Below are 24185 nucleotides of genomic sequence, written 5' to 3' on the forward strand. Positions count from 1 at the left end.
GCAATGGTGAGGAGGGGACAGAGGTGAGACCACACGGCCAGGGGACCCTGTCGGACTGGCCGCCATCTCCAGCACCAGGGCTGAGATAAGCAGACTGTGCCCCAGGGACTGGACTAAACCCCCTGGCTTCTGTGGGGTGACCGTACCTTTTTCCCTCCAACAGTGAGAGGCCAAGAAGCTAGGAACAAAAGGGTCACTTCTGGTTCCACCCTGCTGTGCCTCTGCAGCTAGTCCCTGTCAAGGCCTCTCCTGGCAGACTCTTCCATGTACCTCCTCTTAATCCCCCACGCCTCTCAAGTTCAGAATGCAGACCCTCTAGACTGCTGTCAGAATTTACTCCTGTTCTTTTATTGCCCACTCAGTCCCCTCAACCAAGAAACCAGCAGGGCTGTGACATTCCGCAGGCTGAAGGACCAGGATGCGCCGAAGCCTGAATATGAACTTCCTGTCTCCAAGAGACTCCAAGTCCCTCACAGGCTGACTTCCTGCCCCCAGGAGACACTGGGCAGCAATGTCTGACTTCCCAGAAAGGGAAGCTCAGACTTCCCAGAAAGGACCAAATTCAACAGCAGCTCAGGCAGCAATGGCTCCACCACGGCCTGCTATGCTGGGCTCGGAAGTTCGCTGGGGACCAGAGCGGCACGTCATCATGGCCCAGCAATTGCTGGTTGATGGTCAGGTAGTGGCTCTGCGGTGTGGCTGCCCACCAGATCACTGGCCCTCTGCTGCCTGGCCAGCACCACCCTCACTGTGTTGGCGCCCAGGCGGAAGCCCTGCAGGCAGGCAATGGCCTGCTGGGCCTCGGCCGGGTCCCGGTAGTGAAGGAAGGCCCCGTGCTGTGGCCCCTGCCAGGTGAGCCGCGAGGGCGCCACGCCCAGTGCGCTGAGGGCCCGCTTCAGTTCGCTCACCCTGGCATCCCGGGGGAGGTTCCCAATCTGAACAGAGCTGAGAGGCACAGAGCCCAATTCTGGTGGGGCCAGGTCCCGAGGGCTTCTGGTGGCACCCGGAGGGCTCCGGGGCCCGTCCCGGAGGGTGACGTCCTTCCCAGCCTGCTCCTCTTGGTGGCGCAGGCTTCTGAGGATGGGCATCTTCCCCAGCATCTCACAGCTGATCTGAAAAAGCAAAGCAGTTCCAGCTATTCTCAGGGCGTCAGTCCCAGGGAAGAAGCATCGGTCATGCAGGAGCCTCTGCCACACGTGCTCGCGGAAGACTCAGCACCCTTAGGCCAGCTGTCTCCCTCTGCCGCTCTGTGTCCGCCCAACAGGACACGGCACCGGGTAGCTGGATGGCTAAGGCAGACAAAGAGGTATCCTATGCAAAAGTGGAGCTAAGATCACTGGTGTGAGGGTTACAGGGTTGTAAATGGCAACTGCCCTGGCGACCTCCCAGGATAACAGGGCACTTTCTACCTCCGTATCTGTCCCCTCCCCTGACCTACACCTCGGGTGGGGTGAGGTCTTTAATGGGGCCGTGGGATCTCCTACCCCTCCTCCTAAGGGCCAAACCCATCTAGGCGTCACCGAAAAAGCACAATTAAGGCAAATGTAGAACAGAACACTACACTGAGAATACTTTCTAGCAATGGCTCATCAGGCTACAAAACAACGCATTCCACACACAATGTTATCTCAGCCAGTAGGACTTTCACACAAAGGACCCTTTTGGCTTTTTGGCTAAGTTGATCAAAGAGCACTTGTAGCAACGGAGGTGACAAAAGAGCCCCAATACTCGAGGCTGAGGCCCTGTGCTGTGTGCCAGGGGCACTGGGGGCTGAGCAGGGGCAGAACTGGTCTCACGTGTCCTAAGGAACCACACAGCAGAGAAGGAACTCTCTCCACCAGAAGCCCTCACCAGCACTGCCAGGGAGACAAGCTCAGGTCTTTTTGACAAATTATCCTTTAGAGGTGCATTCTGGCTTCTGTTTGGGGCATAAAGCACGTAAACAATCAGTCACCAAGGGAATTCCCTGGTGGTTCTGTGGTTAGGACTCCTCACTTTCATTGCTGAGGGTGCAGGTCAATTCCTGGTCAGGGAACTAAGATCCCGCAAAAAAAAAAAAAATTCAATCACCAAGAGGCAAGCAATGGTCCAAATGCAGGCTTCCAACAGACATGAGTACCTCAACATGGATCAGCACACAAAATGAACAGGTCTAATTTTTCTTCAAAAATAAATAGTTCAAATAGTACCAGAGTTCTCAGTATATTCAGAATCACATGTGACTTAGGGCAATGGTTCTTATCCTTGGCAGGGTGTCAGAGACCCTGGAGAGAAGCTAAGGTTCCCTCCCACAAAGGAATTCCCTAAAACTGTGTACAATATCCCAACACCTGTGAATGAACCTCCAAACTGCAAGAGACACACAGGTCCCAGGTTGAGAATCAATGGATTAGGATAAGATTGAGAAGAAACAAGAACACCCAAGCATGTCAAATACCCTCTCAGAGACCTAGAGGCTTCTAGCCCCCACTGGCTCGCACTCCCAGTGCTATGCAGGTAGGTGACTCCACCGCAGCAGAGCCTCGCCCGGGAGTTAGAGCCTCCCCAGCCAGACACTGTTCTTGGCACTGGCACAGCTGAGTCAGGAGCCATGCGAGTCTTCAGAACAGAGCATACTCTTGCACAGAGAAAAACTTCCTCCTCCTCACATTTCCCATTGAAGTGAAGTGAAGTGAAAGTTGCTCAGTCTTGTCCGATTCTTTGCGATCCCATGGACTATACAGTCCATGGAATTCTCCAGGACAGAATACTGGAGTGGGTAGCCTTTCCTTTCTCCAGCAGATCTTCCCAACCCAGGGATCGAACCCAGGTCTCCCACAAAACAGGTGGATTCTTTACCAGCTGAGCCACAAGGGAAGCCCAAGAATCCTGGAGTGGGTAGACTATCCGTTCTTCAGTGGATCTTCCTGACCCAGGAATCTAACTGGGGTCTCCTGAATTGCAGGCGAATTCTTTACCAACTGAGCTATGAGGGAAGCCCCACTACTGAGATGCAAAAAGAAAACAAAAACCATGTCTTTGCCATGAAGACACCCACAAGATGGGGCCACGCTTCCTGATCAAAGGGCATTTTCCTCCACTAGAGGCTCTGGGTCCCAAAGAATCCCAAAGACATCCTGAGTCCGGCCAACCCGACTCCCTCCCACATCCCTGGTCTGCCTTCTTAAGGAGTTCAAATTCTTGTATTCTTTCGAAGTGTTTAGCAGCAAATTTAAACTGGTCATATTTAGAGTCGTAAGGATTTCTTAAGTTATTGGATCATTTAGAAAGGATGATCAAATTTAAAACAGTAATCACAGTCAAATGAAAAGTGTGTCTTATGTCCTTGTATGGAAGAATGAAACATTACCCCAGTCCCCACACCAGCAGTGGGAGCCACCAAGGCCATACCTCCTGGTAAACACCGTGCATCCACTGAGCCCGCTGTGAGGCTGTCTCGGCCTGATGACTGCCCCTTAAATACTGAAACTCCCGTGATTTTTGCCCAGTGGATCCACAGGCCTGCCTCAGGTAGACGTGCACGTTCTCAAGAAGCCTGGCCCCGTGGGGCAAGGCTCCACACTCACGCAGCAGATATCCATCCTAGAACGTGTGTGCTGCACACACGCATCCTTCTGTGCACATCCCCGGAACTCGCTGACCCGAGCCGGCACTCGGACAGACTGCCATCAGCGGCAGGACAAGGAATGCCCTCCAGCACACCGTGAACCGACCGAGCCCACAGCATCGCCACGCTGAGGGGTCTTGGGAACAGAAGTGCAGAAATGCAAGCCTTTTATGTAGAACTGCTCATTTTGAGAGCACTGTGTTCTTTAGGACGGCAAAGCTCAGCGTCAGTGCCCTCTCCGCAGCCTCGCAGCCCCACGCCCCATGAGTTCTGAAGGAAAAGCCTCTCTGATGAGGGGGCCTCTGCTACTTCACTCCCCCAGTCCCCTGGCCCCCGTTGTGCTCCTTGTGGAATGGCACATGCGGGCTGATGGAGGCCCGAGGTGATGGCCTCCGAGAGCCCAGTACACAGGCTGGATTCCCACACGGGGACCCCCAGGGGTGCTGTTTTTCCTGGCAGTTAGGAACGTTTGTTAGGTTTTTTGTCAATTTGCCATGTGAAATAAAACATTTTGCTTGTTAATCAAACAGAAAAAAAATTATGCCTTCTGTAACTAATCATTCCATTAAAAAGCTGGTATAAAGCAAAATTGACTTTTTTGTATGCCCCAATCACTTCTTGCTGAAGCATGCAGATGGCAGTCATTTATGGATACATGTTCCCTTTAGAGATTAAGTTTAAAACCTGTCCCCTACAAATGCACACTAAGCCCAACACAATCAGAAATCTGACTCTCGAGGCATCTGCCACCAACCCAAGACGACACTGGCTCTAACCTCACCCCCGGCCCACACTGGGGTCACGTGAGTTTATGTGGGGAGTGTCACAGAAGGATCAGGATCTGCCCATATGTGCCCAGGAGCCAAGCTGAAACAGCACTACAAGCAGCACTGAGCCGCCCCCACCACCTCCCCTTCCCAAGGTGCTCTGGCTGCACACACTGCAAGGCCAGGCAAGAATCTGGGGGCGGAGAGTCCCTGCCTTCACAGGACCCACACAGAGGGACGGCCAGCTGGTGGCAGAACTGAGAACTCAGGACCCACAGTGAGGGATTCTCGCCATGGCTGCAGTGACGATTAGCAACCCCCAGGAAGACGGTGAGGTCCCGGCAAGCAGGCATCGGCGTGGCTGAGGGGTCTCAGGAAGCTGTGGCTGGACTGTGCTTCTCTTTCATCTAAGAGGGATTATATTCATCTAACACAACTGATGACCTAACTTGTTCCTGTTTTCATCTTTTTCTTACTAAATTACAGGTATTCTCCAAGGCAACCATCTCCTCACCCTGGCGAGGCCCCCAGAACCCTCCCTCCCTGCACCACAGCTGGCCCTCAGCTATGAAGAGTGGCCCCTCTGGCGCATTCTCCCAGATCACATGCTCAGCCCTGAGCACAGCCCCCTCGCTCCCATGGCCGGTGTCTGGGCCACCACTCATCTATAGGGAGACTGTGGGCCTGGATTCCAAGGAACCCTAAGTTCTAACCACCCTGAGGGATGTTTCAACAGTCATGAAGGATGCTGCACCTTCTCCCTGCTCTCACCGGGGGTGATTCCAGCAGGAGCGCAGGTGTTCTGCAGGGAGACCCTCGGCGCGGGGTGAGAGCACAGGATGTCCCCTCTGGGCCATCTTTGGTGGTGGACACTGCTGATTCCCACGCCCAGAGGAAAGCAGCCTTCCAGCCCTGGATGACTCAAGTGTAAGGAATGCGAAATATGGACAAACATGCTAATTTGACCAAAAGTTTCAATTCAATCGGAACACAACTTCTCCAGCTTTCTCAGTAACTCTGGCTGTTTTCCAGCAGACAGCATCATAACCTAGAGGTTGGCTTCTGGGGTCAAACTTCTATTGCAGACCAGTCTGTGATACATGCCACTGCCTACTCTGGAGAGAAAGTTACCATGGCATCAGCTTATGAAGCTGTGGGTACTGCCTCCTACCAATTCCATTCTGCATGGAGATGCAGAAGAGGCACTGAGAAAGTTGGCTTACAAAAGGAAAGCCCGTGTGTAGCTGGGGTGGCAGAAGACAGCTCTTAGAGATGAAACCAGCTGGCAAGTAGATTCACGGCGTTAGCTCTCCTAGTAGAGCTGGTCACCTCCCGCCACTACCGCTGGTGTCATGAATCCTGCCTGCTTGGAGGATCTGGTGGGCTTCTTAAGTATGTTCTCCAGCCCACGCCTGGAGACTGATTCAGAAGCTGTTGTTCAAAAGCTCGCGGGTGGCCACGCAGGCCTGGGGATAGCAGTCCTGACAGAGAACACAGGGAGAGGAGGTGTCTGTGAATCACAGGCCGGCGCTAGCCTCGCTCCACCTCACGTGACCCACCTTGGACCATGCGATTCCCGCTGGCTTGGGGCGCTCACACCCTGTGGTGATGACTCGAGTTGGAGTGAGGATATAGTCCACAGTGAGGTCGTGGTCCTCGAGGAGTGCTTCAGGTATGTCGACGACCTGGTCGAACAGAAGCGGGTGAGGGAGCTGCTGGGGATGCGGCCCCAGCCGCATTCACCGCGCCGCTCGATGGAAGGATGATGTCCCCCAAACCCGTCCTGCTCCAGGCCCAGCTGCCACGCCACCAAGCACATCCAGCCCGGCAAGCCACACCCGACACGGTGCAGAAAGAAGGCAGAGGCCCAGCTGCCCTGCCCCAGCCCTCGCGCTCCATGCCCAATGGCGGCTCTGCTTGGCCTGTTCCCAGGAAGCACCTGGCAGTCATGGACGATGGTGACCACTGGCGTCCCCTGGCTGACCGCTCCCATCGACACCATCATGGCGTATTCAAGGTCAGCATAGCCTTCTCCCTTCCCAATTCTCCAGCCTAAGAGGCAATGCAGAGAAGCAGCACGTGTGGGTTCTGGGGAATCAGGCAGGAGCGCACTTCTCATCGTGGACTTGGGGGAGTTCAAGGGGAAGTGCCGCGCAGGACGGGTACCTCGGATAACACAGTCAAGGAACTTGGCACCCTGTGCACCTTTACAAAGGAAGTAGAGCTAGCACTTACGTGAGCTTTATGTTAACAGATCCACATTTAAAAGGGATGGAAGAGTAGTTTTTAAAGCACTAAACACAAGTTCCTACTAAAGGCAAGTCGTTTTCATTGTGCAGGGAAAGCAGGAAGTCTGCATCAGGGGCCCGGACGTGAGCTGGCTCAGCCCTGCCTGAGGCGCTAAGCAGGGGCCTCCCAGGGGGCCTGGCGCTTAGCACTCTGCACGGCCACTGTGCGGGGCGCCGGCTCAGGCCCTAGTCAGGGAACTAAGAGCATAGCCCCACAACTTGGAAGGAGGCAGTTTAAGCAGGGCTATGTTGCAAATTCACAAATGCGGCACAAGAAAAGGATTTGTTATCTGAAGCTCAAGGACAAGCTAAGCAGGGGGAAAGGATGCAAGACAATGGACGTGAGCGTGCTGTGAGCTCCCAGCCAAGTCCAGTTACTCCTCTCAGTAGGACGCCCAGGCCAGCCAGGAGTTCTGACTTCTGTGTGACGTTAGCACTTCTCCAAGCACAGAAGCACCATCACTCAGGCATCCTTCTAAGAGTCAGACCTGACTGTGCCACTTTTACAATGAGAAGTCTTCAACCATGCATGCAAAGAAGAGAAAGACAATTCAACAGCAGGGCAGCAGAGGGTACAAACGGACCAGAGAGACAGGCAACAGTGTTCACAGGAGAAACATTCAAGCTCACCCAAATCAGATGTAAATCAAGAGGCAACTCAAATACCATTGCTTACTATCAGACACAAAAAGTGAGGTGTGCTAATCCTATTTATTAACAGGGGAAGAGAGAGGGAGGCAAGGCAGATGGTGTGTGAGGATGTGAGGTGGGCACCCCTGCTGCGGTGTAACCTGGCAATATCAGGACTTAAAAACCCATTGGCCCAGCAATTCCTCTCCTAGGAGTCATCCCACAGGTAGTCCTCAAAGGCCCCCTAGACCATAGGACATGACTACACTACACCCTCTGCGTGTCTGCACACAGAGGGTACCCTGAGGACATAGGTAAAGCGTCCGTAACAGGAACACATGGAAAACAAGGAACCCAGAATTGTAACATCCTGCTCCTAGGTGTCTCACACAGTAGCTCAGAGCAGGAGCAGGGGAAAGAGTAAATTTAGGGCGATAATGTTAAAGGCTGACACTGAAAAACACAATGCTCAGGGTTGGGAACGAGAGACTTAGAGCACTTCTCACCAACGACTTACTGGGAATCGCCAGCGAGTTACTGGGAACCTACTGAAGGAAGAACGTGGCTTTGGCTGATAAACTTCCAAAGAGAGATTTGGGATGAGCATCTCCGGACAATTTCTTGGTGGGAAAAGAAGAAAGAGAACGCTTTCCTAGTGGCAGAGGCCCCAGTCGTACACACAGGTTCAAGTCTGCAATGTGCTGACCCCACTCCAGAAGCAGCAGCTTGTTCCCAGACAGCATCAAGCCGAGCCTGGAGTGGGGCAGGGCAGAGGGGAAGAGGCCCCAGGGAAACAAGTCCGAGGGCGGCTCAGCCCAGCACCCAGATGACCCACGCTTTCCCAGCTCGCAGGCTTGCAGGGAGAAGCCTCAGGCCCCACAGGCAGGCTCAGGACACCCTGCACTGACCAGGAAGCTACTGCTACACAAGAAAAAAGAGGTTCAGAACCCAACGTTTCTCCATTTACTGGAGGCTCTCCAAAACCAACTATTTACTGACACACTGCAAATAAATCCAGCTCCAGTTCCAGTTAACTTAAGAACAGAGAGGAAATCTTTCACCACCTGAAAAGAGATGACCTCATGTCATTTCTCCTGTTAAGGAAAAGTGGAAATGCTGTAAAGGTGTTGAGTGGGGATAAGAGTGGGCGGGACTGAGTTAATTCTTCAACATGAGTGATAGATGCAGTGGTTTTGCGGCCAGGCATGCACCCAGAAAGCTGAAATTACTCACTGTCATCATCTGTAAGGCGGCCAGAGCGCTGGGGGAACAGCAGGCTGCACAGTCAGTGGTCACATCTCAGAGTTTCTGTTCTTAATCTTACCTTTTTCAGAAACAGCCACGGACCCCACCACAACTAAGTCCACAAGGACCTTGGAGTCCAAGCCCACGGGAGTGCTGTAGTTCCTCACGCCCTGTGAACAGACACGCGACCTGAGAGCTCCCGGCACAGCGAAACCGCCTGCCTCATAACCCACGGGGAGGTGCGCTCAGGCTCCGAACCTCCCGCGGGAAGCAGGTGAGCCGCCCCATAGCAAACGATGCAGCATTGCGGAAGCAGCAGCTCAGGAAACCATGCATCAGAACCATTTTAAGGCAGTTCCCATAATTCTTCACCAGGGGGATCTGACAGCAAATGAATAGGACTTTCATTGCATAATATTCAGTAAATCTTTCTCTCCCAGGAGGCAGGAGAGCACAGTGATTAGAACCCAGGGCCAGGAGTCACAGGAACTGGGTCCAGACCCCTCCTCTGCGGCCTCAGCAGAGGGAAGCTCTCTGAACATCAGTCTCTTCCTCTGTGACACAGGGACAGCAGCCCTGCCTCGTCCCTCACATTGGAATGAGATGACAGAGCACAGGCAAAGCATCCAGCATGTAAGACGCGGCCGTTAAGCGTATGGGACATGTTAGTTCACCATGAACACTGGAGGCCTCTCTGCATGAATAGCCAATTATTCAACCAAAGAGCACCCAAAGGACACCTTATCCTAACTAACACGGCCTGAGTGGAGGGAGGCTACTGCGGCCATGACTCTGATGACAGGCCCTGGGGAAATCTAGGGAACTAGAGTTGGACACTGCGTGGCCCAGTACCCTGCAGGAGTGGCCACCGGACAAGTGCCAGGTCCACGACAAGTGACTGGTCCAAGGAGCGGCACTATGATTACCTTGGGGCCTCCCAGCAGTCAAACCACAGTCATTGTCCCCAGGGGCCCCCATTGTGGGAAAGCCTGTCTTTCCTTAAGCTCATCACACCCATGCAGCCAGGCATTTCTCGCCCATGGCTGGCATCTTCAAGCCTGTTTCAGGGGGCTCAGCGCCTGGCAGCCTTGGGTAGCAGACACTGGCATCAGGTTTTCTGTGCTGTAACCCGTCTGTCAGGCCCCCCTTTCTCTCAGTGGTCAGCCTCACCTGCTCAGTCTGACCAGACAGAGCATGAGCAACCAGGAGTCTCCCTGACACTCCAAAGTCCTGTTCTATTTAACCAAGAGTCACCGGCGGGGAAGAGGGACTTAGGCAGTTAACAGACCCTTCTGTCTTCCCCCTGGAGTGGTTCCCAGAACACTCCTGAGTCAAAGAGTAAATGCAAAGACAATGATGGCAGACACAGGTGGCTGGGGCATGACAGTGGCAGGAGGCTGAGGCACAAACTCAGTGACTTGCCTGCCATGAAGTAAGGCGACATCACAGTCTCCTAAAGTGATATACATGGTGGCAGCATTTCACCACTAAGCTTTGGCCACCTAAATAATAATCGTACTAAACCTGCATCTGCATTAGACATGTCTTTATGACTCTCTATTTGCCATTTTCCTCTACCACAGAGAAAACAACACTCTGAGGTTCATGACCCTGGATCTCTGATTTCTAGCCAGTATCTCATGATATAAAAGAGCCCAAACACTGTTCAATTTGCACTCAAGCTCAGTCGTGAGAGCCGGCCTGGCTTCACTCTGGCCAGGCCATACTTTCAGGAGTGCCCATGAAAGACCGGCCAGTGCTGGCGCGTCACAGAGCCTCCTGGGAACGACCTGAGTGTTGGTCACTTTTCAAAGGGGAGGGGACGCTGTGAAGGGGGACACAGACCACTGCACCGGCACCACAGCCACATCTGACCTGGACTTCAGTATGAGGAAAAGGGCTGCTTTTACTGTCCACAACCCACGATTATAACTGACCAGATTCCCTGCCAGCCCTCGGAAGTGTGGGCCCGGGTCTGTGGCCACATCCACCAACTGCAGGGGAGCATGTGGTGGGCACTTTGAACACTGACCAGAACCAGGGTCATCTCTTACATTCTCACATTTGTTTTCCCTTTATTTTTTTTTTCCACACGTTTTGTTATCTTACTTAATTATATGTATTTTTGCATGTCACACCAAATTCTGTTTTTGCAATAAGACAGGTTATCAATAAATGACAATAAAGCATTCACTTGTTATACACTAGACTTAGGTGGAAAATCCCTTTTAGAAAGGTATTTCTTGATGCTCCATTTCTCATTTTCACCAGATTAGGAATCAGATTATGATCTGGGGTCAACTCTAGAACTCTGAAAAAAGTCACCAAATTCTATTTCTTTGTCTATAAAATACTAAACAAATTTCATTATAAGGCACTCTAATGTAATGTTTACAGTATACTGGTTTCATCGCATTATGAGGCAGTAAAAAAATACTGCTAAATTACTAAAGCCTTTATTACTTCAGCACTTGGTGAGACAATTTCCAATTGAACATATTTTGGAAATTCTACCCTGTTTCTGGTGGTATCAGAGAAAATGCTCTAGGACACTGAACAGCATCAAAAGCTAACTCTAGAGGGCGCCAGAGTACCAGAAAATTGGCTTTTCCTTTTCTCTTTCTTACCAGGAATTTACTATTTGTCACCTTGGTGCAAAAGAAAAACCAAGTGCCTGGCAGCTTTTCTGCTGGGTTCCTGTAACGACAAGATTGCTGAACACCCCACACCACTCTTTATTTGGTTTTACTAAACACAGACTTCAACCCTGTGGCGGAGTCACACTGTTCTAACTCACCAGAGGGCATGGCTGAGAGTGGTTCTTCCCTGCGGCTGGTGCTGCTTCCAAACTCACCTGAGAGGTGGCACATTTTCTCAAGATGTCTTTAGTTGCCCCAGGGGGTGGAGTAATCTTATTAAACAACCCCGTTCTCAGTCGTGGTGTTGGAACCAACAATGTTTTTTTGCTCTTTTAAAAAAAAAGACAGTGAATAAATTACAAAATTTAACATGGGAACTTTCTTACGTATTGTTTTAACATTTAGAACAGAAGCAAGCTACCATTACCTGTATTTTGGGGTATGTGTCAAGAAGATGAGCTGGTTTGCAAACTCAACTAAATAACACTTGGGCACGACTCTACTTAAGAGCGGTTTACACTACCCTGACTCAGAATAAAGGGGCGAGGGTTTGTAAAACTTGCTGATTCTATTCTACTTGCCATTCAAAACTGTTCCCAGTGAAAATGATGACGCAAATCCAAAAGAAGTCTGTCCTGAAGAAAACTCCACCCATAATCTTGCTGTGCCTTATGCTCCTCGAATTAAGCCCTATCCAGGTACAATGATGTTTTATTTTGAAGCCACGTTAAGACATTACCCCATCAAGCACTTATATCTAATTTGCTGCTCAGTAAATCAGTCTGGGAGATCAGTACCCATTATAATCAATAATTTACACTGACTTGTGTCAACAGTCGTTTTCTTCTATTTAATTCTCAAATGTTTATTGCAAGACCCAGAGCAGAGGTTTTCAGAGTGGGGGCTTCTGGGCACCGTTTGACATGATCAGAAGCTCTGGGGTGGGTCCCAGCAGCCTGGTTTAATAAGCCTACCCAGGACTCCTGATGCACAGGGTAAGTTTGAGAACCACGGCCAAGGACACTGCTGCAGATTATACAAGGGTGGGCCATTAGGCAATTATAAAATTTATAAGCTCTTTTATGTAAAAAATAGCATATTTTACTTTTTGAGCAGGAGATGACAGCCTAAGACCAATAAAAGTCCTATAAAATTACAGTTTGGCTTTCTTAAATAAAGGTTTTTCAACCCCACGAAGTGTATTTCAACAGAAGTAACAACAGAGGTGGGTGACTTTGTCTGCAGTCTCCAGATTCTGGTGTACTGCCCAATACTCTGCTAACCCGTTGGTTGCAAACTAGAGGTCCCTGGGGAGCTCTGAGGCTCACCAAAGTCCAGGTCCACTCAAGCCTGACTCAGAACTGGACATCAGCAGCAGTCTTTCAAAGCTCCCCGGCAGGTGCTAACTTACAGACAGGACGCTCAGACCTGGAGGTCTCATAGTGCGTTTACTATGACCGAGTTCTAGTAATAGCACCAGATGAGGGTCTGGGGTCGAGCCTGGGAAGCTGTACCCCCAGGCATGCTCCGTGGTCGTGCACATCACCATCCTAGCCTGATTGAGTATGCGCCCCCCACCCAGGATGGAAGGTGCCCGCAGAGCAAGGCTTCTCAGGAGGTGTAGGGAAACTGAGCCGCCACCTGAGCCCAGCAGCATACGGCAGGATCCCACAGACCCCACACTGCCCCAACATCAGCCATTAAATGAAATGAAGGCTGTCACCTGAATGTTACTGCTTTTATAGTTTTGTTTATATTTAATTTACATGTGTATTTTGATTTTACAATCACACTGGAGCTATGAAATTAAAATTTATGCCAAGTTTTATATTTATGCCTATTAAATGAAATTATAAATTAAGGCAACCCTGGGGGTAATTTTTCTTCTTGAAAAGGGACCTATTATATATAAGAAACACTGTTCTAATTCATGTGTTTGGGGAACTCATTTATCAGATTTCTTACTTGTAAGTCATCAAGTTTCAAAGAATTATAGTATCACAAATGTAGTAGGAGAAATATACATATTGTTAATTGTTTTCTTCTGGAGAGGTACATCAATGCCTTTTCTCTTTGAATTCAGACACGTTCAGGACTTCTGACTGACAATGAAAGAGTTCTGAATGTCCTGGGAAAAACAACTCCACAGACACATTCTGCATGGAGGGAATCAGAACCCTCCCTCCAAATGCAGGATGGTGCCCACTCGCCAGCCACCTGCGGCGGGCAGGCTGGTCAGCAGCCAGGGCTCTGGCTCAGGGAATGGGATTACCTGCAGCGCTAGCAACCGGACGCCTTCCAGTGGTTTATCAGGGTCCACTTTAAGTTCCTGCGTTCTGGCAAAAACCTCGAGGTCTCTGATGTTTTGGCAAGCCAGATAAGAGCCCTGGTTAGGTAGAAAGACAGAGGTGCACTTACTTCAAGGACGAAGAAACGGGCGTTTTTCTGGGGAGCGTCAGGGTTGACTTTAATGGTTCTGGCCATTTTGAACGCCTGCAAACGTGGGAAATGCTCGGCGGCCCGAGAAGCACCCTGTTTTTAAATGCAAGTGCATGTTACCAAGAGGCCACTGCCCTGAGCCACCTACAGCCTGATGCTCCAGCACCTCCCCCATACAGGCATGAGGGCCAGTGCTGAGACCAGGTCTGGGGTCACCCGAGAAATGTCTAAGGGGGCAGCCAGGGTACAAAGGGCTTGGAAGCCAGCCCCACTGGCTGGGGCTCCCTCTCAGAGTACGTCAGCCCTTAGGAGCCCGGTGTGTGAAAAGGCACCACAGGATCGAAGGCTTCCAGCCGGGAGAAATATTCCACTCTGTACCAAATGGGTAGCAGTAGCCTCAGTACCACCTCAGGGCAAGATGCAACTCAACCACCAATCCTGCACAGAAAGGCAAGAGGCACTTGAGAGTGAGTGTTAAGTATTAATAAGATGATGAAGGCCATCTCTAAGCATAGAGACATCCTGGCCAGCTGGTTCAGATTTCACACCACTCACTGTTCAGCGAGTTCAAATTCACCGTGAAGCGGGGTGGTAACTGTCTTACTACTGTTACTCCTTCAGGAATATCCCAATTTCCTTGTGAATGTTCCAGGAATGCCTCAGTACCTTGAAGTTGGGAATCCTGTGATGAACAGGCCGGGGAAAATCAGCTAAATTTTGTGATTCCATGTAGTCCCAAATTTGCTCACGAATGTCCTGTTTGGAAACACCTACAGCAATAAAAGGTGTGACTGATAAACACACGGACAGGAACCCCACAGCACAGCCGTCCCAGGGCCCAGGGCCCGCCTGCTCCCACTGCACCCTCAGCTCTGCCACGCCAGACAGAATCTAGGGCTTCTGACCCCTACGTTGAAAAACCAAGGCTGGTGACATTTTATACCTCAACAGATTGTTATAGTCCAAACACAGTGTACATAACCAAGTGCTTAATGAAGCCTGTTCTATGAACCTGTAGCAGCAGCACAAACACCACTCAGGCCATCGACCCAAGCATTCCTAAGTCCTTTCTTGGAGACACGATCCTGCTCAGTCAAGGCTCTGTGATCTCACTCTGTCTGTCAGTCTTGAGACAGCTATGATTACTTCCCTCCTTCTGCAAGGCCTGTTCACTTGCCTGAGTGATGTGTAAGCCAGCTGCTACTTTGGATTACCTACTGCAATCCACTTTATTGCGAGAATCTTTATTCTAGGTCTCACTTTGGAAATGAATTTTCAGGCAACAAATATTCCTTAATTATTTGATTAGGGAAAGCCTTTAGAAACCCTGCATTAACTACATGCTCCTCTTGAAATGGAGAACTACAAAAAGCAGTTTCCAGTCGAGCGGGAAAAAAACAAAAGTGGCACATTCACATAAACGCATTTATATGGAGTTTCGTTTTTCTTAGTCCAAAGGCCTATCCTTGCACCTGTGCAGAAGTTTGCACCAAATCACTCTGCTGTGACATGGCACCTCTCAACGCCTGGGCGGGAGAGAGGGGCAGCTTCACCCTCTCAGGTCCTCAGTCTCCCCTGAGTGAGCAAAGGCTGCTCAAAAGTGACACAAGGTAGCCGTCCCACAGCAGACCTGGAGCCCCCAGCCCGGGTGGTGGGAGGTGGCTGGTGGCTGGCTTCTCACCATAAACATTTATGAATTATGTGACTTTGAATCTTGTGAATAAATTACATTTTAAATAACTTTTTTGTAAATGGAGTTTTAAAACACACAAAGGCATCTATATAATGAAGAGCCTCTCTCACTGTCTACTGAGTACCAGGTCCCTTCCCCTGAGATAGTCAGTTGCATCTGTTTGTCCTGATGAATTTTTCCCCAGGCATCTCAGGCTTCAGACAAGAGACACTCCACTCTTGTCCCTCATTCTCTTTTCCTAAGAGGGCGCCTGAGACAAACAGCTACATATACTGCATTGGGTTCTGTTGCTGTTTACTTATTATCCTGCAGATTGGCCCATACGGTATATAAAAAGCACCCTCATACTTTTCTGCAGTTGCATAGTATTCCATGATGTGGGTAGGTCAAATTTTACTCAAGCAGTCCTTGACTGATGGGCAGGGGGGTGTCCAACCTTGCTACTGACATATGCCTTTACAGACCTCGCCAATTTATAATGCTTTATTAAACTTTTACATGTAGTTTTATCACGTTAAGGACCAGAGCCAAAGGTTTCCAGTGCTTGTGCCCTCAGGCTAGACACAGATCCCTTTGGAACAGCACCCATACCAGGCCCTTCACAGGTAGACCCCAGAGCATCCTGGAGCCCACTGCAAACACTCGGGTGCCTCTTGACCCTTCTGAACCAGAAATCAGGACTGCAGATTCACGTGTATTTAGGGAACAAGCATCTCCAAGGATGCGGGACTATAGTGCTGTCGGCCGGGTTAAGGCCATGTAGGCAGTTTCCAGGACTTGGCTTGTTCTTTCCTGCTGGGAACTCTGCACTTTCTGGTCTCTGCCGGAAGTCTGTTCTACTCCCTGTCAGTCAAAGCCTCCCTCTTCAAGGCCCAGCTTTAGCACCACCTCCAGGAAGTCTCCCCTCCATGCTGCTCCAGTGCTCTGAGGATCCCTGACACAGAGTGTGGAATGAGCTGCAAAGCCCTGCTGACCGCTTCAGCCTCATCTCCTGCCACTCCCCACCTTGAATTTAAAAAGTGGCCCAGTGTCGGTCCCTGGCCTCACACATCTGTACCCCTGTCTTTTTCAGGTCTTTGTACCTCCTCTCCTCCCTTCTCTGGTTCACCCCTCCTCTCCCGTCAGGGCTAGCTGAGACAGACATTCCTCCTTTGGGACCTTTGATTCTTGAGGAACCCAAAACGCCCTCACTGTTTGTTGTTGTTGTTGTTTTTCAAAACAGAAACCATTAAAACAAATTCCCTGGTGGCGCACTGGTAAAGAATCTGCCTGCCAATGCAGGAGACATGGGTTTGATTCCCAGTCCAGGAAGATCCCACATGCCGAGAGACAACTAAGCCCAGGAGCCACAACTATTGAGCCTGTGCTCTAGAGGCGGGAGCTACAGCTGCTGAAGCCTGAACGTTCTACAGCCTGTGTGCCACAACAAGGAAAGCAGCCTCAATAAGAAGCCTGTGTCCTGCATCTAGAGAGCAGCCCCTCCCTGTCACAACTAGAGAAAAGCCCCTGCAAACAATGAAGACCCACGACAGCCAAATAAATAAACAATTTTTTTTTAAAAAGCTATGAGATTACTTTCACTAACAACTCAGAGGTCCAACAATATCCCCAGCACTGTGCAGGACGCTGTGTGGGACCCAGGAGTTGTAGGAATTGCTGCCCTTGGTCCAGAGTCAATTAATCATCACATCTGAGTGACTCCCATTTAGAACGCAGTGGACTAATTGCAAGGGGAAGGAGAGAATGTAAGGGCAGGTCCCTGCCCTTGGAAAGTTACCAAAACATGGGAAATAATTAGGACAATAAAAGGTGACATATATTAATGTGAGAAATGCATGAACCCTGTTCTGTAACTGCCCGTCAGGTCAGCCTGGGTCTCCCTCCTCCTTCTACCTCTAGCCCCGAGCGCAGTCCTGGCACTTGGCAAGCGTCTCCGAAGGTCTTTGTTACCATTCCACCGAGCTACCAGCACCTGTTTCCCGTGCTGTTTCCATGCTGCCCGGGCAGTAACGGAAGAGGGGATTTATTCACATTTCTCGAACTCGGCTTTAATAGACCGTGGGGCAGCAAGAGCCTCAGTACCATCTTTGCCAGGCAATCCTGCAATCAATCACCGAAGCTCAGGGGCTCTGGGGCGAGCCTCCTCAGGGCCTGGGGCAGACGACACAGGAGACAGCGCTCATCGCGGGGAGGCGGGTGAGGAAACGGACACCACCACCTACCCAGAAGGCAGCCCCGCTTCTTCTACCTACTCCACCGACAGCGTCCCAACCCCGCTCAGAACCCTCGGAGACCCCGCCCGTCCATGTCCCCCTTCTGTCTCTGGCGGTTTCTCCTCCCAATCCCTGGGGACTCCTCCGCGACCCCTTGCCGTCCCTCACGCGGCCCTTCCGCGACCCCCGGTCCGTCTCTCAGGCGGCCCCTCCGCGTCCCCCGCCCGACACTCAGGTGGCCCCTCAGCCTTCCCTGGCCCGTCTCTCAGGTAGCCCTCAGCGTCCCCTGCCCGACTCTCATGTGGCCCCTCCGCGTCCCCCGCGCGTTTCTCAGGTGGTGCCCGGGGCCTCCCCTCACCCGCCCTCGGCTCCATGGCGACGCTGTCAGTGCGCGACGCCTCCCTCGGCGGAGTCCCGCGCGAAGTGACGTCACCGGTGCGCGCACTCCCCGCGCCTGCGCACTGGTCTGGACCGGGGGGCACGGTGGCCTTGCGGCAGAGGCCTGGTGGGAACGCTCCGCTTCACGCATGCGCGTGCGATTCCGCGCCCCGGGAGGAGGGCGGTGCGTGTGGTCCCTGAAGGTTTATTCTCAATCAGGCCAGCACTGAGCGCTAGGTCTGAGGGGCATTTGCCAGGGTTGGGTGGGCAGAAGAGGGAGCTACCGAGTGAACACCCGTAGCCTGCCCGAGCCCACTGCCAGTTCAAACACATCCACCTCCATTTCTAGTTCCCAGAGGGCCCCTACTCCGGGAAGCCGACCGGGATCGCTCCTCCATGACTCAATTCCTCTCCTGTGAGACTCTACAGATGTTAAATGGCACGGTCTGCTTTCTGCTCCCTCTCTTCTCTCTGCGTCATCTTCACACAAACACCTCCTAAAGTGCTAAAAAGTAAATAAGTAGAATAATAAAACAATTCTAATAACAACAGAAGCTGGCTCCCGAGAAGCTAGATTCCCTTCCCCCTGGGGAGTGAGTCACTCTGCTTCGTTCAGTCCTTTGTAGGCCCCTAGGATCTCCCTCTCTTGTGGTCACCGTGAGACCCAGTGCTCACTTTGAGGGAGGATGGTGATTCTAAGCCTGATGTATTTCCTGGAGCTCAGAATACCCAACCCACAGTCTGCAGACTCGGTGAAAAACAGCTTCCTCACCTCTTTCTCTGCCTGCCCTGTCCAACAATCAAAGCCCTGTCTGCACCTCCCAGGGAGCAGTCTGCTTTTTCTGGGCTCTGATAATGAATCCCTTTACCCCACAGGGTTAATTACAGGCTTGCAAGTTGGTGGTATAAAAAACTAAAATGTCATAGACATTGAGTCATGTGTTCAGAAGTCATGCCTTCACACACACACTCTTGACTGTGTATATATATAGTCATGAAATTATATAAATGTATGTTTCCCCATAGACTATTTACATAGAAGTTTGTATTTTAACTTTTTAAGTTGTCTCTAATTTCCAAGACGCTAACCCTAATCTCAAAGAGGCAGCAAAGTAATGAGTTAAGAGATCCCAATTCCCTCACTTGTAGCTGAAAATTTGGGGTTACTTAAAATCTCTAGACTTAAGTTTCCTCACCTTTAAAATGGTGATAGTAACAGTACCTACCCCAAAAGAGGATTCAATGAGATGTCACAGGTAGAACATCTTGGCACACAGTGGGCATGCATTATATTTTCTCTGTATTTATTAGGGAGAAAAGTCTCAGAAAAGTCATACATTCATTCAATAAACACTTCCTGTCCACCTGCTCCAAGGTACCCTGCAAGGCACTAGGGCTGCAGAGAAACAAGACAGAGTTGCCACTGCCTGGAGAGGTAGGACTTGTGTAGCAGACATGAGGTTGCCAAACAAAAGTCAGCTCATCATCTGCCTGGGCCCAGGGAAGACTGAACTTCCCGTCCCTGGGGTGTGTTGGGGCCACGTGGTCAGCTCGGTGAGTTGCAAATGGAAAAGACACGTCACTTGGACACTTAATTTCCAGGGCAGAATCTCCCTCTCTTGCCCCTGCCGAGGTGACAGGAGAGGCAGCCTTTGAAAACCCAGGCTCCTGAGTGACACCCAGCTGTTGGCTCAAGACTATGAAGTCAATGAGACTTGGGTTATCACTGCAGCATATACCAGCCTCAACTGACTGATACACTGTGTAAGCAAACCAACTATACAGCAACAAGGAAACGGCCAACTATAAAGGTCTGGCATCCATTTAGTTCTCTTTAAGAAGAAACCCTGGTGCTTGGAAAGATTGAAGGCAGGAGGAGAAGGAGATGATAGAGAACAAGATGGTTGGATGGCATCACCGACTCAATGGACATGACTTTGAGCAAACTGGGAGATACTGAAGGACAGGGAAGTCCGGCATGCTGCAGTCCGTGGGGTCGCAAAGAGTCAAACACAACTGAGTGACTGAACAACAACAAGAACATACGTATATATTTAGTACTCTGTTTTGGAAACATCTACAGTACTCTATTAGATTTCTCCAATTTTGATTGTGCTAATTGGGGCAGTGCTTGAATTATAAAGATAGATAAGCTCCTTAGGGGCTTCCCTGGTGGCTCAGATGGTAAAGAATCTGCCTGCAATGCAGGAGATCCAGATTCGATCCCTGGACCAGGAAGATCCCTTGGAGAAGGTAATGGCAACCCACTCCAGTATTCTTGCCTGGAGAATTTCATGGATAGAGGAGCCTGGTGGGTTGCAGTCTATGGGGTTGAAAAGAGTTGGACATGACTATATTTTTGAGATCAAATCAGTGGATCCTAAAGGTATTCAACCCTGAATATTCATTGGAAGGACTGATGCTGAAGCTGAAGCTCCAATACTTTGGTCACCTGATGGAAAGATCCAACTCATTGGAAAAGACCCTGATGCTGGGAAAGACTGAAGGCAAAAGGAGAAGGGGGAGGCAGAGGATGAGACAGTTAGAAAGCCTCACTGACTCAATGGACATGAATCTGAGCAAACTCCAGGAGATAGTGGAGGACAGCGAAGCCTGGTATGCTACAGTCCATAGGCTGCCAAAGAGTCAGACACACTTACTGACTGAACAACAAGGCTCCTTAGACAATCAGCTTTAACAAACAAACAAACAGAACAACCACAGTTAATGTGATAAAATCCATGGTTGTTCAAGATTGTTTTTCAGAAACTTGGAGAACACAAGGAGGGGAGACACTGGGGGCCAGTTGGGCCCCCACAGTAGTTTACAATATGGAAGCCCTAATTTCCTTCCATGGAAAGATGTTTGCTCTGTGTCACATCCCTTTTTAATTTCCAAAATAACAAAGATGGTTTTCTCCCATTTGTTTTTAATTTTGAAAATTTTCAAAGTTAGAGAAAATTTGCAAAATCAATGAATACCCACATACCATAGGTTCAGCAATTGGCCTCATTCTAGATACATTTCTCTTTCTGTCTCCTCTCTATACACACCCTCCCTCTTAGTTGAATCTTTTAAAAGTTGCAGAGATGATTAATATCAGCTCTAAATATTTTGACATGCATCTTTTAAAAACAAGACATGCTCTTACTTGATCACATATAATTATCACACTCAAGAATTTTAACCTTGATACAAGACTACTACTGAATATGATGCCAGATTAAAATTTCTCCAGGTATTCTCAAACCTGTCCTGTAGTAGTGTTTTTTAAAATTTCCTCCATCTAGGATTAAGTACTGCATTCAGTTGTCAAGTTTCTTTCATCTTTTAGTGAAGAATAGCCTTTACCCCTGTTATTTTGTTGTTCATGGTGCTACCTTTTATGAACAGTGGTTTGAAAAGTTTCTAGCAGTGACCCACTTGTTGCCCTGGAAAACATTTCCAGGTGCTGGATTGCAGTGGATTTTTAAGAAAGAGCATTGACTGTGATGAACCCAAGGGTTCATCAGATCCCAGGTAGCTTTTGGAAGCCTGAGACTGCTCTCATTCCTGGACCCTTTCCCTAAAACCTCGTGAGCTCAAGAGGAAAATGTACTGAAAATAGTGAAAAGAGACACAAAACTCCTTTCGCTTGTCCAATCTTTGAGTTCTCGGTTGTGCCTCAAAAGCAGAAGCTGTTGCAGAGATGTTGAAGTCTCTTTTAACTTTGGTTATGGTTATGGGTTGTTCCTGCCAATGTCAGGCACACACGTGCAGCACAAACATTTTTGATGGATTCCCTGAAACTCACGCTACACACGGGGCAGAAAGACAGCTGCCACGGGGAGACACGGAGGAGAGCAATTTGTTAACAGCCCTGGAAAAAATATTGCCAGACTTGTAGACACCTAAGACGAGCAGGTTTTATTTGCTTAAAACCTCAGCAAGTCTCCCTAGAGAGGATTTCTTTCTCCCCAAGCAGTTTCAAAGACATTTCTGTTTTCCAACACATCATGTTCTTGACACATTGCAAAACTATGGAAAATGTTTTGTTTTTTCTTGATCCACACTCGGCACAGTTTATTTACCTTCTTTCTACTTTATTCCTGCCATGCAATGCTAAGGTGCCTCCATAAGGTGTCAGCACCTCCATTGTAACCAAAACGGTTGACTCCCACCCCCACCCCCCAACTATTTTAAGGGTAGTTCCCTAGTAGGCCTCAAGGTGGCGCCGACACCACGGGGCCGCCCCAGCTGCCTCCAGGTGCAGGAGCCCGAGGCGCCCAAACTAGGGCTCCATGCCGGGTGGCGGGGGATTGACTTCGGTATCTTCTGCTGTTATCGTCGCTTATTATTCTAGTGATGCACGGGGCCCTCTGGGGCCCGATTAGGCTTTCAGCTCACTGACAGCAAGGTCAAGAATGGTAAAAATCAGCAGCCTCCAATCCAAAATACTTTGGCAGGAAAAAGAAAAGATCGGAAACATGGTTTTTGCAAAGTCCAGGTGTGTGGAAGGTGTTGTTTTAATAACCTGAACAAACATCTCTCCCGGAGTCCTACTGAGCAGAGAAGAAACCTAATTCCAGGGGCAAAGGAAAATGTCTCTCTCACCTCTTCTGTCTTGATTATAAGGACTTTTTCCCTCCCGCCCCACTTTTTTTTTTTTTTTTGCATTGGGGGGATAATTTAGGCAGTTCAGCCTAGTTCTTTTCAGATGTCATTGGTTTAAACCTGGACACCCTTATAAACAGAAACTCAGACAGAAACTGCCATTTTGGGATTTATTTTCCGTGGTCCTTAGCTATTTTGGTTTTTGTCCTGTGATGTGATAAGGCTTTAAAATTTTTTTTAAACGCACCTCAAAAAGCAGAGTAAATAATATTCCTGCAGGAAGTCTACAGACTGAGGGGTGTTTCCTGATCAATAGTTTGCATTTCCAGTAAAATTGTGAGAACTTGGGCTGCCTGTCACATAGTCGAGGAGAAAGACACTTTTTGCTAAAGGTTTTTTTTTGTTTTTTTTTTTTTTTAATGGATGTGAAAATACTAGAGGTATGAAAAAATAATAAAGTTGTAGTGGAAGCTGGAGAGGTGGGAGTTCAAACCATTCACCTGTGAGTGGAAGAGTGGGCAGCCTCATTTTACTTCGTTGCCCCCCTAAAAATCAAATTTGAGAAAGAACCCAGAGTGCCCATAAAAAATGGAGTGAATGTTTCAGAAGCAGAATATTCTAGGTAATAGGAATCTATTTTGTAATAAATACTTTTCCTTTGATTTTTAATTTATCAGGACATAATACCATTCATTAGTAACGAACGTAAGTATTTTTCTTTTGTTCCGTTTTTGAAAATGAATGAAGTGTCCCCAGCGCCTTATATTCACCTCTCCAAAAGCTAAGGCTGACGGTAGATTCTCGAAAACCCTTTTCTTGGGGATCTTATAAACAACTGATGGGGACAGTGAGGAGGGGAAAAGGAATCCTGAAATACAAAAGTTTTATCCGAAGTCTTCTTCCACTACCCAACCGGATAGACAACTTCCAGAAGAATTCTGACCAGCGTTTAGCCGTCACAGAGTGTCCTGCCCTTCGGGGAAGCGAGCGAAAGGGGACCTGATTATTCGAGGTGCTGAAGAAATAAATACTCAGTGCACAAATAAACAAACTTCCCGGGATTCCTCGAGAGAAGGAGAAAGCTCTGAAGGGCGAGGATCTCCGAGTCGCTCTAGGTTCGTATCCAGAATAATACCGTCTCCCGAGGTGTCTTGAACCATTTGCAGTCGCTTGCCCCATCCTCGCACGGAGCCGGGGTGCCCAGATCACCTTATCAAACCGCAGCCAAACAAAAAAGACTAACATACAGAAAATCAACTCGGAGACTCCCGAGGGGGCTTCGCCAGGAGCGGGAGGCGGGGGCTGCGCGCGGGGCTGAGGGTTTCTGCCGGCGGGGCCGCGGTCGGGAGCCCGCGCCACGGACGCGCGTCCCCGACGAAGCCCCCACCGACTGCGGCTCGGGTTTCTCCTCGCGGGCAGGGGAGCCCAGCTCTGCCGCAGGGCCGGGTGGCTGGTGCATTGTTCCCGGCTTCGGGGAGCGCGGGAGTCAGCCTGTCAAAGGGAATTTATCTCTGGGAAAAGGGAGCGACGCGGCGAGGCTGGGGTTGGTGGGCTACGAGCGTCTACGCCGGAGGGCAGAGGGGGAGATGAGCAGAATTATTTCCCTCTCTTCCCCAAACCCCACAACACAGCAACCGATGTCGGGGATGCTTTACCGAATCCACGGCGAGTTTAGAGGATTATATTCTGGAGG

At 49.8% G+C, this 24185-nt stretch overlaps 1 protein-coding gene across 4 annotated transcripts; it reads right to left on the bottom strand.

The window, feature by feature from the left end:
• Positions 1-326: 326 nt before the first annotated feature.
• Positions 327-17950, bottom strand: MTHFSD (methenyltetrahydrofolate synthetase domain containing). Of its 4 annotated transcripts, none has more exons than XM_019979998.2 (8): positions 17880-17950; positions 14282-14385; positions 13449-13562; positions 11392-11505; positions 8617-8707; positions 6314-6426; positions 5934-6059; positions 327-1112 (listed from the first exon to the last, which is right to left on the bottom strand). In XM_019979998.2, the coding sequence occupies exons 1-8, from the start codon at positions 17893-17895 to the stop codon at positions 648-650; spliced, it is 1143 nt and encodes a 380-aa protein (XP_019835557.1). In that variant the 5' UTR covers positions 17896-17950; the 3' UTR covers positions 327-647. The 4 variants fall into 4 exon arrangements, with proteins under 4 accessions (XP_019835557.1, XP_019835560.1, XP_070626520.1 ...); XM_019980001.2 differs by lacking the exon at positions 13449-13562 and adding an exon at positions 13595-13708; XM_070770419.1 differs by lacking the exon at positions 17880-17950 and adding an exon at positions 17391-17708.
• Positions 17951-24185: the final 6235 nt, after the last annotated feature.

Source organism: Bos indicus, chromosome 18 (assembly GCF_029378745.1).
Source record: "Bos indicus isolate NIAB-ARS_2022 breed Sahiwal x Tharparkar chromosome 18, NIAB-ARS_B.indTharparkar_mat_pri_1.0, whole genome shotgun sequence".
Taxonomy (NCBI): domain Eukaryota; kingdom Metazoa; phylum Chordata; class Mammalia; order Artiodactyla; family Bovidae; genus Bos; species Bos indicus.